Source organism: Hipposideros armiger, unplaced genomic scaffold (genome assembly GCF_001890085.2).
Source record: "Hipposideros armiger isolate ML-2016 unplaced genomic scaffold, ASM189008v1 scaffold_375, whole genome shotgun sequence".
Classification (NCBI taxonomy): domain Eukaryota; kingdom Metazoa; phylum Chordata; class Mammalia; order Chiroptera; family Hipposideridae; genus Hipposideros; species Hipposideros armiger.
The window spans coordinates 739,094-752,232 of NW_017731725.1; the positions used below are offsets into that span (position 1 = coordinate 739,094).

The window sequence follows — 13,139 nt, forward strand, 5'->3', positions numbered from 1 at the left end:
TGTTTGTTTTTTTTTAGCTGAGCCATCCTGCCATCTTTGGCAGCTCAGCAGCAGCTCAGCTCAGGCTTGGAATCGAACCGCAGTTGCTCAGAGCTTGCACTCTTGAGGGAGCTCTTAACCAACTGAGCCACTCAGCTGGACCTAAAAGCATATACATTTTAAGAAAGGTAAAACTGTATTAAAATTGTAATAATCAATATATACTGATAACAAAAGAGAATACAAGTCATGTGTACACATTTTTTTGGCACCCTGGGTATATTATGAGGTGTGATCAAACAGTAATATGAATGTTTAAATAAAAAATATTTATTACAGTAAAAGGCACATTGCCATTAATCCCCCTCAAATACTCCTCCTTGCTTCGAACACACTTATCCCATCATTCTTGCCACTTTCTGAAGCAGTTCTGGAAGTCCTCTTTCATGAGTGTCTTTAGTTGCACTGTCGTGGCTGCCTTGATGTCCTGAATCAATTCAAAACTTTTACCTTTCATGGTCATTTTGACTTTGGGGAAGAGCCAGAAGTCACATGGTACCAAATCAAATGAATAAGGTGGATGAGGACACACCATAATGTTTTTATTTGACAGAAATTGCTGTACCAGAAGCGATGTGTGACATGGAACCTTTCCATTGTGATCACAAAATGCGGTGAATGCTGCTGCCAATGCCATCCAACGGAAAGGCAGGGATCTTAAATACAGGAAGTGGCCTGGTGAACCTTAGTAACCATGTGTGACAAGTTTCAACTTGTTCAGTGCAGTCAGCCAGGTTGAGAGAAGGTATGTTTTAAAGTGTGATGTAAATCATCCTCCATCATGACAATTCTCCATGTCACACATTGCTTCTGGTAGGGCAATTTCTGTCAAATAAAAACATTATAATGTGTCCTCATCCACCTTATTCAAATGGATCTGGCACCATGAGACTTCTGGCTCTTCCCCAAAGTCAAAATGCCTATGAAAGGTTAAATGTTTTTAATCGATTCAGGACATCGATTTTAATCAATTCAGGCAGCCATGACAGCGCAACCCTGACACTCATGAAAGAGGGCTTCCAGAACTGCTTCAAAAAATGGCAACAACGATGGGATAAGTGTGTTCGAAGCGGGGGGGGGAGTATTTTGAGGGGGATTAATGGCAATGTGTCTTCTACTGTAATATTTTTTTTATTGAAACATTCACTGTACTGTTTAATCACAACTCATAAGTATGCTATATGGTGTGTGTGTATTTGTGTGTGTGTGTGTGTGTGTGTGTGTGTGTGTGAGTGTGTATTGTTAACCTAAATCATCTAAAGGCTATAATCAATCAAAGAAAAGAAAAGCATTTATTTGGGATTAAGAGAATTGCAATCAAGGGCACATAGATTCAGGTAGCAACCCAAACAGTATACAGCTGGGAAACCAAAGCCAGGGGGTTTTACAAGGCACAAGGGAATGTTTGAATTCACAAATAATCTTAATTGGTGTTCGTGGCAAACAGCTGGTTTTGGCTAAACATGATTGATTACTAAAATTATCCTTAAGTAAAAGTGTGTCTCTGAGGATTTGCAGGTGTTTTTGCGGTATTTTTGAATATTTATTTTTTAGCCCACTTCAAAGGTTCATGTTCTGTGCAGTGAGGACGTGTAGAAGACCCCTTTCCTTAATGGTCTCCTAGCTCCATTTTAAAGCCTCCTAACATAAGGGAGTCTTTTATTTCACATTTCACAGTATAAAATTATCTATACATTTTTATGTGAATAGTCTCCCTTTTATCTATGTATCTGTGTCACAATTTTGAGAAGCATGAGTCTGTTTTTCTTTTGCACTCTTTCCTGTGCCTAGCTGCTGGTTAATAACAAAAATCAGTCTTGAACCTCTAACAGCGTTGAAAGATCAGGTAAAGTGATGAAAATTACATTTAATTAAAAACTGATTGTTAGGAGTAAGGTGAGATATAAATAATCACTATTAACACCTCTATTTCTCTTCTTAACTATTAATAAAATATAAACATTGAAAATAATTAAAGCTAATATTGCCCATACTTTGAGGGTGATAATTAGACTATAGGCATTATTTAAGTAACATGATAGATTGTAAAATAAATTATATGAAAAAAAAGAAAATGAGGTGAGTACATATAAAGTATTTATGATTCTATTTAATTACACATGAACGAGGAATTAACTACTACTCAATTCTGTAAGCATAGAAAAACTATTTGACTTTTGAAATGCTGCCTCAAATAATCAGCAGTATATCTGGAAAATTAGAAAAGAGGTTTTCAAATTTTATAAATTATAAGTTATTTCTACAGATCATTTGGTTATGTTTCATAAAGGGTGGTAGTGGTAGCATTTGTATTTTATTTAACTTGAAATTAACAAACACTACACAATAGCAATTAGCTTTTAGAACTTGTTAAGTTGCTACTTTATTCTCGAATATATTATGGGAAACCATTATAGTTTTAATCCTATGGCTTCTGATGAATATACAATAAGACATGACTACTTAATTTTTATCCATGCTGTGCCCCCTAGAGTTTATTATGATGACATACATTGACAAAGTTACTCATTCACTATGAGTTTTTACATGTTTTATTATTACTAATATTATAAACAGGAAGTGTAATTTGTCAGAATCATAAGACAAAATAAATACAAAGACTTCTCAGCATTGAAACAGTGGGTCCATCTTAAATTTGCATGTGAGCCTTTCAGAAGATTGCTAGAGCCCTGGAACAACAGAAAAACCCTGATTCACTCATTCTGTTTTCTCTGTACACTAATAGTTGGTCAAGGAGATGAAACGTTTAGGAAGTTAACAAAGGTTTCCCCCTGCTGCCACATTCTCATATTGTATGTGTGGAAATGTATTTTCCTCATCAAGTTATGTTTTAAGTAATGGGTATATTTCTAGCCTATGTATAAATGGCCATATAGTCTATGATATTCCTTAAACATTATTTACATGTCATCTCAAAAATTAAAAATAATTTAATTTTAGAGTACTTATATTAAATAAATATTTATTGTAAACTAGCCAGGAGCTTACTAATTATTTATAAATTATTTTTAAAAAGAAGCAATTATCAAAAACTAAATTTAAAAGCACTTCGGAGCCCATTGGAAAGTTGGGAAAGAAAGTACTGTTTGTACGTTCAGTGACACATTATTACACTACTGTCTTACAGAGAATGTAAAAATTCAATATGAGCATCCAGACTGGGCTTCTTAAAAATTAGTATTTCTTAAAAATAATTGCAAAGATTCTATGTTTAAATAATTGATAAGCAGTCTGTTGAAACAGAATAAAAGTGGTGTTAAAGGACATGTGCTTTGATGAAAGAAGTCCATGTCTAAGATCTTTAACCTTGATGAAATTAACGTTCCCTAAGCCTCAGTTTCTTAGATAAAAATATAGGGTTTATAGAACATCGACTTTACACACTTCCCAGACTGAGCTGAGAATCAAAATTAGATGATGCATGAGCTCTGCTATGTAGCAAGTAAAGGACAACATATATGTATGCGTTATTATTAGCAAAATATATGGCTTTAATGTAGCTTTATTCATATATTTTATTTCTGTAAACAAGTAAAACAGGTAAAAATGTGAGCTGCTCTTATAAAATGGGAACAGAGGGTGCCTCTGGATCTGAAGGGCAGAACCATTACAGATTATTTTGGAGTCCTTAAGGTTCTGCCCAGATCTGCTTAATGTGGCGATGTAATGTGCTTCCGACCTTCCTAAATATATGTCTCAGAAATATGTAGAGCATATGCATGTAACAACTATTTTTCAAATAAATGTTAGTTGCAAAATTTTTGTTTCATTGCAGGAGGTTTCATTCCCAAATACAAAGCAGAACAAATTCTTTATGTAGCAATTCCACTTGTATTATAACAGAGCAACCTTGTTATAGCCATTGTATTGATGAAGAAACCGAGAGGCTCAAGGAAGTTAAAAGATTTATCTAAGATGCCATGATTTTAAGTGATAAAGTATAATTAAAGCTAGGAGCTCTAAATAAAATTAGACCTGTTGTAATTATAAGTTCATAATAGGGAACAACTAATTTTATGGGTAAAGATGGAGAGGTAGAGAACTGAAGTGACTTATCTAAAGTAACACATAGTGACCAACTTAAAACTAAATCTCCTTGCAGGTCACTACTTTGTCTACTGGAACATTCTGATTTCTAATCAGTACATTAAATGAAACCTTTTGTAGTTATTTTAGGATGTTATACAATTCATAGTTTTATAGCTTGTTACAGAATTAGGGTGGTAAATAATCAAAAACACTCTCACACTTCCAGACATTAGATATAAAAATTCACATTGCCCAATTTATTTAATGAAACTATGTGAAACTTAAATATGAAAATCAGAAAGGCCACCATGAAAAATGAAAATTCAAAGGCTATCTCAGTCATCAGCATAGCTGCAAATATCCTAAAAATGAATTCTTGCAAATGAAATTCACATATATACACATATCATAAGCAAATTAGAATTTATTCATTGCAAAATTAAAAGGTTTAATATTAGAATATCAGTTATTTACAATATAAATATATCAATAAGTGAAAAAAATGATAAAATTCAATATTATGTTCTGCTTAAAATTTCAGCAAACTACAGAAGAGAAGGAAATTTTAAAAAATTGTTTTTACCTTTTTTTTTTTTCTTTATAACCCTTGGTATCTTTCTTCTGTGCCCCTAATAGCTTTCCATCATTCTTTCCAGCTAACATTTTGTTGTTGTTGTTTTATTGAAGTCGAATAGATGTATAACATTATATTAGTTTCAGGTGTACAACATAATGATTTGATATTTGTATAAACTGCTAAATGATCACCACAGTAAGTCTAGTTACCACATAGCACCATACACATTTAATTTTTTTTTCTTTTTTCTTTCTTGTGATGAGGACATTTAAATTTACTCTTACCTGGGCGAGCCAAGTGGCGCAATGGTTTTAAGAACTGGCATGGGATGCCAGAAGGCCCCGGTTCGGATCCCACATATGAGGGCCAGTGACACTGCCCTCTACAGCTAAGATGCTGAACAACAGCTCAACCTGGAGCTGGGCTGCCTTGAGTTGCCGGTGATGCAGCCCCTGCTGCAGTGGGTTGCCATGGGCTACCGTGTGTAGCCAGCAGCCAGCGTGAGCAGCCAGCAGCCGCAGTGAGCGGCCTTCCAGAAGCCGGCGACTGATCTGCTTCACCCAGGAAGAGTGCAATGATGGTGCCAACTTGGGCCAGTGGAGCAACGTCCTCCACAACTAGATTGAAGAACAAAAGGACAACAATTTGTCTGTTTCCCTTCCTCCGATTCCCCAGCACTGTTCCCATCCCCCAATTCCCCAATAAAAATCTTAAAAAAAAAAAAAATTTACTCTTACCAACTTTCAAATATTCAATATAATATATTAACTAATGTCACCATGCTGTACATTACATCCCCATGACTTTTTTATTTTATAACTGGAAGTTCTTACCTTTTGATCCCCTTCACCCATTTCACCCACCTCTACCCCCGCCCCTCTGGCAACTACCAGTATGTTCCTGCATCTTTGAGCTTTCTTAATGACTTAAAAGGTATCAGGTATAAAAGAAGAGTGGGCCCCAGCAACACGTCCTTATGAGTAAAATAAAGTGCTGCAGCAAACAAAATAAAAATAAACTAATACTAAACAATAGGAACAAAACATTATACTCAAAAGTGAAATCTTAAAAGCCTTCCTTGCAAAATCAAAACAAGAAAAATATTTGTGTTATCATTATTTCAGTTCAGTGTTTTTTCTGATGGCCCAAGGCAGTGTAATAAGCTACTAAGAGAGTTTAAGGATTGGGAACAAAAGAAAGAAAAATCTCGTTACTTACAGATGATATACTATTAAAAATACGAGAGTTCAGCAAGGTTGCTCAATATACAGCAGCCAATATACCAACATAAGGAGTGAAATAAATAATATTACAAAAGTCTATTTAAAATAGCAACAGATTTCTAAGGTTTCTAAATGTTAACCTAAGAAAATATTCACAGAGCCTTTATGAGGAAAAGTTATGAAACTGTATTAAAAATGTTTTAAAAGGCCTAGGAACTTGGCGACATAGACCATATTTGTGTATAGGAAGATAAAGGATCACAAATGTTCCAATTACTTATATTGTTTTTCCTACAAAATCAGTAGCATTCAAATCAATTTTAATAAGAGTTATGTAATTTAACTGGATGTTTACACATGTAACTGATTCCAATATTTAAATAAAAAAGCATTGAGCAAATGGTAAGCAACACAATCCTGAGGAAGGAGAATATGCAGGACTCGCCCTATCCAGTGTCAGGACCCAGCATAAAGCTACATATTATTTAAGTCAGCACTTGATTGGCTTGGGGTTGACAGTCTGTCCAACGGGATAGGATAATGATCCCAGAAACAGACTCCGTATACAGGAAGGATGATGCGTGGCAGGACTGGTAATGCAGGTGAGGATAGGAAGGATGACTGCTCTGTAAGTCAGCCAACAATAATTGGTACTCCCCATTAAACGACAAAAGGAGAAAGAAAGCATGGGAAAGATTCTACACAGTAAATACTAAGAAATTCTGTCCTAGGCAACTGGCAGCAGCAAATGTTTCTAATCAAGAGAGTGGAATGATTTGGTGTATGTTTAAAAGAGTTCCTTCCTATTCTTATGGGTGGCTATTAAAGAAATGTTCCCACCCAGATAATCTATTTTCATTTGCTGGTGAAAGGAAAATATTGTGATCATAGGTGTTACACTTCCTTTCAAAAAGGTTCTTTATTGCTTCCAGGAAAAAAGTTATTCAAATATTTGTCTAGTTCTCCCTCACCTTTCCTTGCAATCGTCTATTTTCTTAAAATCTGCCTCTGTAGCTTATATTAACTATAGATTTCCTTTGGCTACGCTGTGGAGTCTGCCAATCTTAAACTGCATACTCTGGCTTTTCATTTCAGTATTGTTTATTTTGTAAACTTTTTTGTGCATTATACAATTAATACTTGCTCTATGAATTGTCATTGACTTACAGTCCATGGACTAATCAATCTCAGAAAATCTATGAAAGAAACAAATATTTCATAATTTATTTTAAAATATGCTTAGTTCCTACAAAAGCGTTTTCAAGCACCATAAATCTTTAAATTGCCAGGAAAAAAATTTTTAAGGAGCTTAAGTATTTAACAAGACCTAGCATGTAGTAAACAGTGGGTAAGTGTTAATTTTCTTCCTTTCTCTGCTTTATTAGTAGATATTAAGCTAATTGAGATAAATTTAAGTGGATTATGTAAGGATGTATTTTAAGGTGAATTAAACATAATTTGTAGAACATGGAAGTATAAAATATTAAACGTGGAGAATATTTTGTAGTAATAAAATCCAATCTCCCCTTTCTAGAAATAATACAAATTAAGGAACCAAGTCACAGAGAGTTTATGCAGCTAATACATGGTTGCTGATCTGCTTACTGGTAGACTCAAGAATCAAGACTCACCATAGGTTTCTTAACAAATAGTCTAGTAAGCTTTCTTATATGAATTATATTTGTGTTATACATGTAGTATTTCCTGAAATTAATACTTCCTTTAACAGCAAATTGTGTACATACACACACATATCACAGATATACACAACTATTCCTAGTTACTAGTTCTAAAACATGTTAAAGAAATAAAGGGCCATTTTGCACTTTAGTTATGAATTATTTCTTAATATTTAGCTAGTAATCATACTCCAAAAGCAATACATAATCACTCGTCTTTTAATTGTTATTATTGGGTCACAGTGATATTGGCAATAATCTACTAGAAATAGGGTTAAATGATATATGTTCCTTATTTAAACTATCCAGTCATTATAGTAATTTATCAAACTATCAGTCATATAGAAAAGCATATTATTCAATTATTCTCTCATAAGATTCCAACTTTCACATTTAATCTTATACATAAAACACTATGAAACAGATTTTGCTTCTTTAAAATCTATTTAGTATTTTTTGATCTGCTAACCAAGAAACCAAAAAAAAAAAAGTGGCTCAAGACTTATCATAAGCTAAGAATACTTTACTTTTTCTATGTATTTGTTTTATTTAAAAGAAAATGTGCTTTTGGAATAATTGTTCATAACTTATTAAATTGAATATTATACATATTTTACTTTGTTCTAATTTAAATTTGTTATGCCTAATCTGCATTATTAATTTTTTTAAAAATATTGTATTCCCTTATTCTTATAATCTGTTTAAACCCTTCTTTGTGCAGTAGGGGAGAGCAGGGTTATTGACTTGATTTTTCACTAAAACAGCTTTGAAGTTTTCTGTATCCTCACACAGTGGGAGTCACTGTGGATCAGTATGCCCTGGTAATTCAAATAATTATGTGGAAAAAATCTGGCAACTTCCCACATAACAACAACAACTAAATTTCAAATACATTTTATAGTGGTTAGACTTACCTTTATATTCAATATATGCTGTGAGATATCAAGAAGCAACAGAGGCAGAAAGCTGGAGATGAAAATGAAAGTCTCTGGCTTGGACAAGTAATTGAGCACTTTGAGTCTTTGAATCTGACAGTCAGACCTAACTATGAAATAAGTCATAAATCTGGGGATATACTGGGAATTGATTTTGAAGTATTCTTTCCAACAGAACACCAATTTTGTCCACTGTGAACCCATCCCTCACAAGTCTCAGCGGGAACTGACCCCACCCTCATCTTTAGTCGAGGATTTCATTGGTGACTCAGTTCTAGCCAGTTAACTAAGGAAAGGTTCATTCTACACTTAGGAAAGTTTTCCCTTCCTTTTTTGAAAGTATAGGAAATTGAATGACTGGACACGAGTGAAGAAGTTATGTCACTTAAACTGCCACTGGCCACCATATTAAATCAGGAGAAAAGCAAGTCTCAGATTAAAGCTCACCATGTGAATAGCAGAATGGAGAGACAGAAGAAATCTCAGTGTTTTATGCAAAGCCAGCTGAGCTTTTGCAATCACAAACATCCATTTGGAAGCCGCCCTTTCCTTGAAGTTCCTTTTACTTATACCATTAAATTTCTTTATTGCTGAAGCTACTTGGAATTAGGTTTTCTGCTTATTTGTACCAAAAGCATACAAACTCATTCAGAGGTAAAATAATAATCTGAGGTTACACAACTCAAATAAAGATTCTTCTATTTGGAAAAATGAAAATAGAAAGGCAAAAACTTATGATTTAATTCTAAATAATGAAAAATATATGAAATTTTACCCTAGCTCATTATTACTGGAAATACTCTTTACGCATTTTCACAAAACTGTTCTGTACTTTCCATCATTATTCTTTTTGTTTGATTAAGATTTGTGAAGAGAGATGTAAAATAGAATCTATATTTATTCATATGAATAGGAAATACTACATATATGGTCTAATACTCCATACAAAATATTTCCTGATTTTTTTATCCAAACATAGAATAAAATTTTCCAAGCACATTTAAACAAAAACAATTAAACTTTCCATAAGAGATAGTAAGTGGTCTCACATGTTTAAGAAAATCAGACACTTGGGATAGAATGAGGAATCAAACATATATGGCTCTTGACCTGACCTCATGTAGCTTACAACTGAGTGCATGTGTGGGCTTTTATACAAAGCACTACTCACATCATGATGACAAAGCCGCTTAATTTTTAAATTAGTCCATAAAAATACATGTCTTAAAATAATGAAATTAAGAATTTTTGTGTTAGCTATTGCCAACTGAACAATATATTTCTTTCTGAATCATTTAAAAATATGTACTAGTTTCTTGATTTCACCAATGTTGGGTATATTCATGTTGCAATGTTAGCCTTTGTCTGAAAATATATGCTCTTTCACATTTTGAGCTTTAAGTCAAATAGATATTTGGCTCCATTCCCAATGTATTGAAATACATGGAATACATGGCTGAAACCTTTTCAAATTATTTAATTTGTGAAATTCTATTGTGCCAAGCCTTTAACATCATCATTAGAATTTTACAAGGAAGGAATATTTGTGTTACAGATATAATAACTAAAACAATTAGAATGTCACAATTGAAAGTGCACTGTTAATATTTTCAATCTTTGGGCCACCTTCACAAATAAAGTACTTAATTTTAAAAATCACCCATATGCTTTTTTTGTCTACATAACACAAATATTATTTGGTAGTATTTTGAGCCTTTTTATTTCTAGTTAAAAGAAAAAATTTCTTTGAGGTTTAACTAATTATAAGAGTTTTTTTTTTACAAGTTTGATAATTTTGCACAATGAGTATTTCTAAAGCTTTATTGAAAATTTAAAATAAGAAAAATACTCCATATAGAATATCAACTCTGTAGAAATTTTAAAGATTTTAAAAAGAGTGTTAACCTATAATGGACAGCAAACTCAGACTCAGTTTCATGAATAATCTCTTGTATTAACTGCAAAAGAATAAAGAATTTGGAAGTTTTGAAGGAGAGAGAATTGATGTCAGTATATGTGTGTCACAAGGAGCAGAAGGGAAAAAGTGAACAGAGATACTCAAATCCACTGTCAAAGGAATATTAACTAACCAAAAACAATCAAGTATTTATCCAAAAAAAGTAACTTTTAATAATATGATAAAATAATTGACAACTTATTCAGAGAAATAAGCTAAGTAAGTTTCACGAAATCATATATTTATAAATTTTAAAAATTAAATTGTGAATGTATTTTTCTCAAAATGTCTCCATATTTTACTTGAAATATTAAGGCTTATTAAAATATAATCATTTAGAAGGCAAAAGGGAAAGAAAGAGAAGAAGAGAAAGATGTTTTTTAAGAAGCTTATAATATAGTATTGCTACAAAGAGGTAACAATTCTTTTACTTCCCAATAATCTCTGTCAGCCCTCAAAGTCACCCAAATTAACAATAATGACATTGAACATAATTTTGTGTCAACATCTTATATACACAGTGAATGACATCTTCAGGAAATGTTTCTATTTATGTTGACCAGTAACATAAAATCTAAGAAAAAACAGCCAGGCTTGTAACAAGCAGGAAAAAGTCAGGTATGAGCCATTGCAGAAAACCTTATGCTAATGTTAATAATGTGACAGCCAACTATTGAACATTCTATTACAACTTATATTGTGTTTTTTGCTTGCCTCCACAGATTTCAGCTGTGTTTGTTATTATGGAGATTCCTATCTAGAATTTCAGAATGTATTTTTAAACCTACAAAACAACATCTCCCTAGAATTTCAGACCTTTAGCCCCTATGGACTCCTGCTCTATATCAAGCAAAACTCAAATTCGGTAGACGGATTTTTCATCCAATTATTTATTGAAAATGGTACTTTAAAGGTAAGTCATTAAATTAATGTAAAGTAAATTTTAGGAAATTGTTGTGATTCTTTTTCTTAAAAATGTTTATCTTTTTAAAGCAAATATATAAATATATACACACACATGAGAATACATATATGTGTGATATGTATGTGTATATATATATATATATATATATATGTGTGTGTGTCTACATACATATACACACATATTAATGTCTGATACCATAAATGTCAAACAGATATAGCAGATTAATAATATTAGCATTAATTATATTCATTCATCTATTTTTTCATTCATTCATTCATCTATCACCTTTCACTCTGCCAGGTTCTGAGGATTCAATGGTAAATAAAACACACATTGTTCTCCTTATATTGCTTACAACTGATTGCAGGTAATAATAATAACATGTGAAACCAGAGCAAGAAAATAGAATTATGTGATAAATAGAATACTATAATAAATCATGAAACATCCATCTGACCCTTTAAGATCAAGTCTGCTGATTCCTACTCCACAGCATTTTCCTCAACTAAGGCCGGAAATTTCTATTAGTCTTATTGTAAGCAGAAAAAATATAGAGACAAAATGTAAGACATTATAAAGCACACATAATATTGAACATTGGTCACATTCAGAATGTTTCCTCTCGGCACCTTTTTCTGCTGCTAACTCAACTGCCAGAACTGCGGGCTCCTCTGACCTCTGTGGACATCTCCAGTCAGAGACATGAGGAAAGACCAGAGACTTGTCAGACTTGTGGGTGAAAATATTTTGTGAAATAACGGAGTAGGAGACGCCTTCACTTTCAAATGAATAAAAATAAATTCATGATATGAACTAAAACATTTGGGAATTAAAAAACTATACTGGGTGAAAAGAGGTGTAGAATTTCTTTTCTTTATGTTTTATGACATAGAAAAGATATATATTGGCATGTCTGTAATAATAATTACCATCACTTATTGAGTTGCAGTTATGTGTTGCTCCATCTTAAGAAAATCTAGTGAGATCATGGACTCTACAACTAGAGTTTGAATCTCAGCTCTGCCACTTGGGAGCTTTGAGGCCTTAAGTTAAGTGATTTACCTAAGCACTTTGTGCTTAAACTTACTCACTTTTAAAATGAGGTTTCACTTAGTAAATAAATATTGTGAAGTAAATGCAGTACAGGTAGTACTTAAGTAAGGCATATAAACACATAGAAGAATGCCTGTGACATATTAATCAAATGTGGGGGTTAGGTATTTTCTCTTTGCATCTTACCAAGATCCTGTGGACAAACAGGTTCTCAGAAAGGTTGGTATTATACATGCTCTTCGGGTTCCTTTATGGGTGGTAGATCAAGAATTTTTATTCTCTTCGTCAATCCAAAATCCATGTTCTTTCTGCTTACATCACTGCTTCCTTGTAACAATTGAAAGGAAATTTCAGCATTTATTCTATCTTTATGATTTTCAGGTTTTTCTTGTTCCTCTATGACTTGAGAGACCATGCTCCAATATCCTCAACTATTTTAAAATTGTAATCAATTTGTATTGTCTCATCCCTTCCCCTCTCCTTCATCCCCACCCCCCACAATACAAATTGGTAATTGCAATATGGCCTCAGGGATAGAAAAACATAGTCCGAGGAATACAATCAATAACGTTGTAAGCATTTCTTAGGGGGCCAGATGGACCCATGTCCTTTTGGGGAGTCCACTTCATAGTTGATGTAGAGGCCTGACCACCGCATTGTATTTCTGAAACTGATGTTGAATAATACTGTATGTCAACTAT

General features: G+C 33.0%; 1 protein-coding gene across 1 annotated transcript in view; it reads left to right on the forward strand.

The window, feature by feature from the left end:
• The window catches only part of LOC109393324 (protein eyes shut homolog), a 1,090,347-nt gene that overhangs the window by 524,471 nt on the left and 552,737 nt on the right, over nucleotides 1–13,139 (forward strand). The window contains 1 exon segment of the mRNA XM_019662404.1: nucleotides 11,183–11,373. Coding sequence (XP_019517949.1) covers nucleotides 11,183–11,373 — 191 coding nt within the window.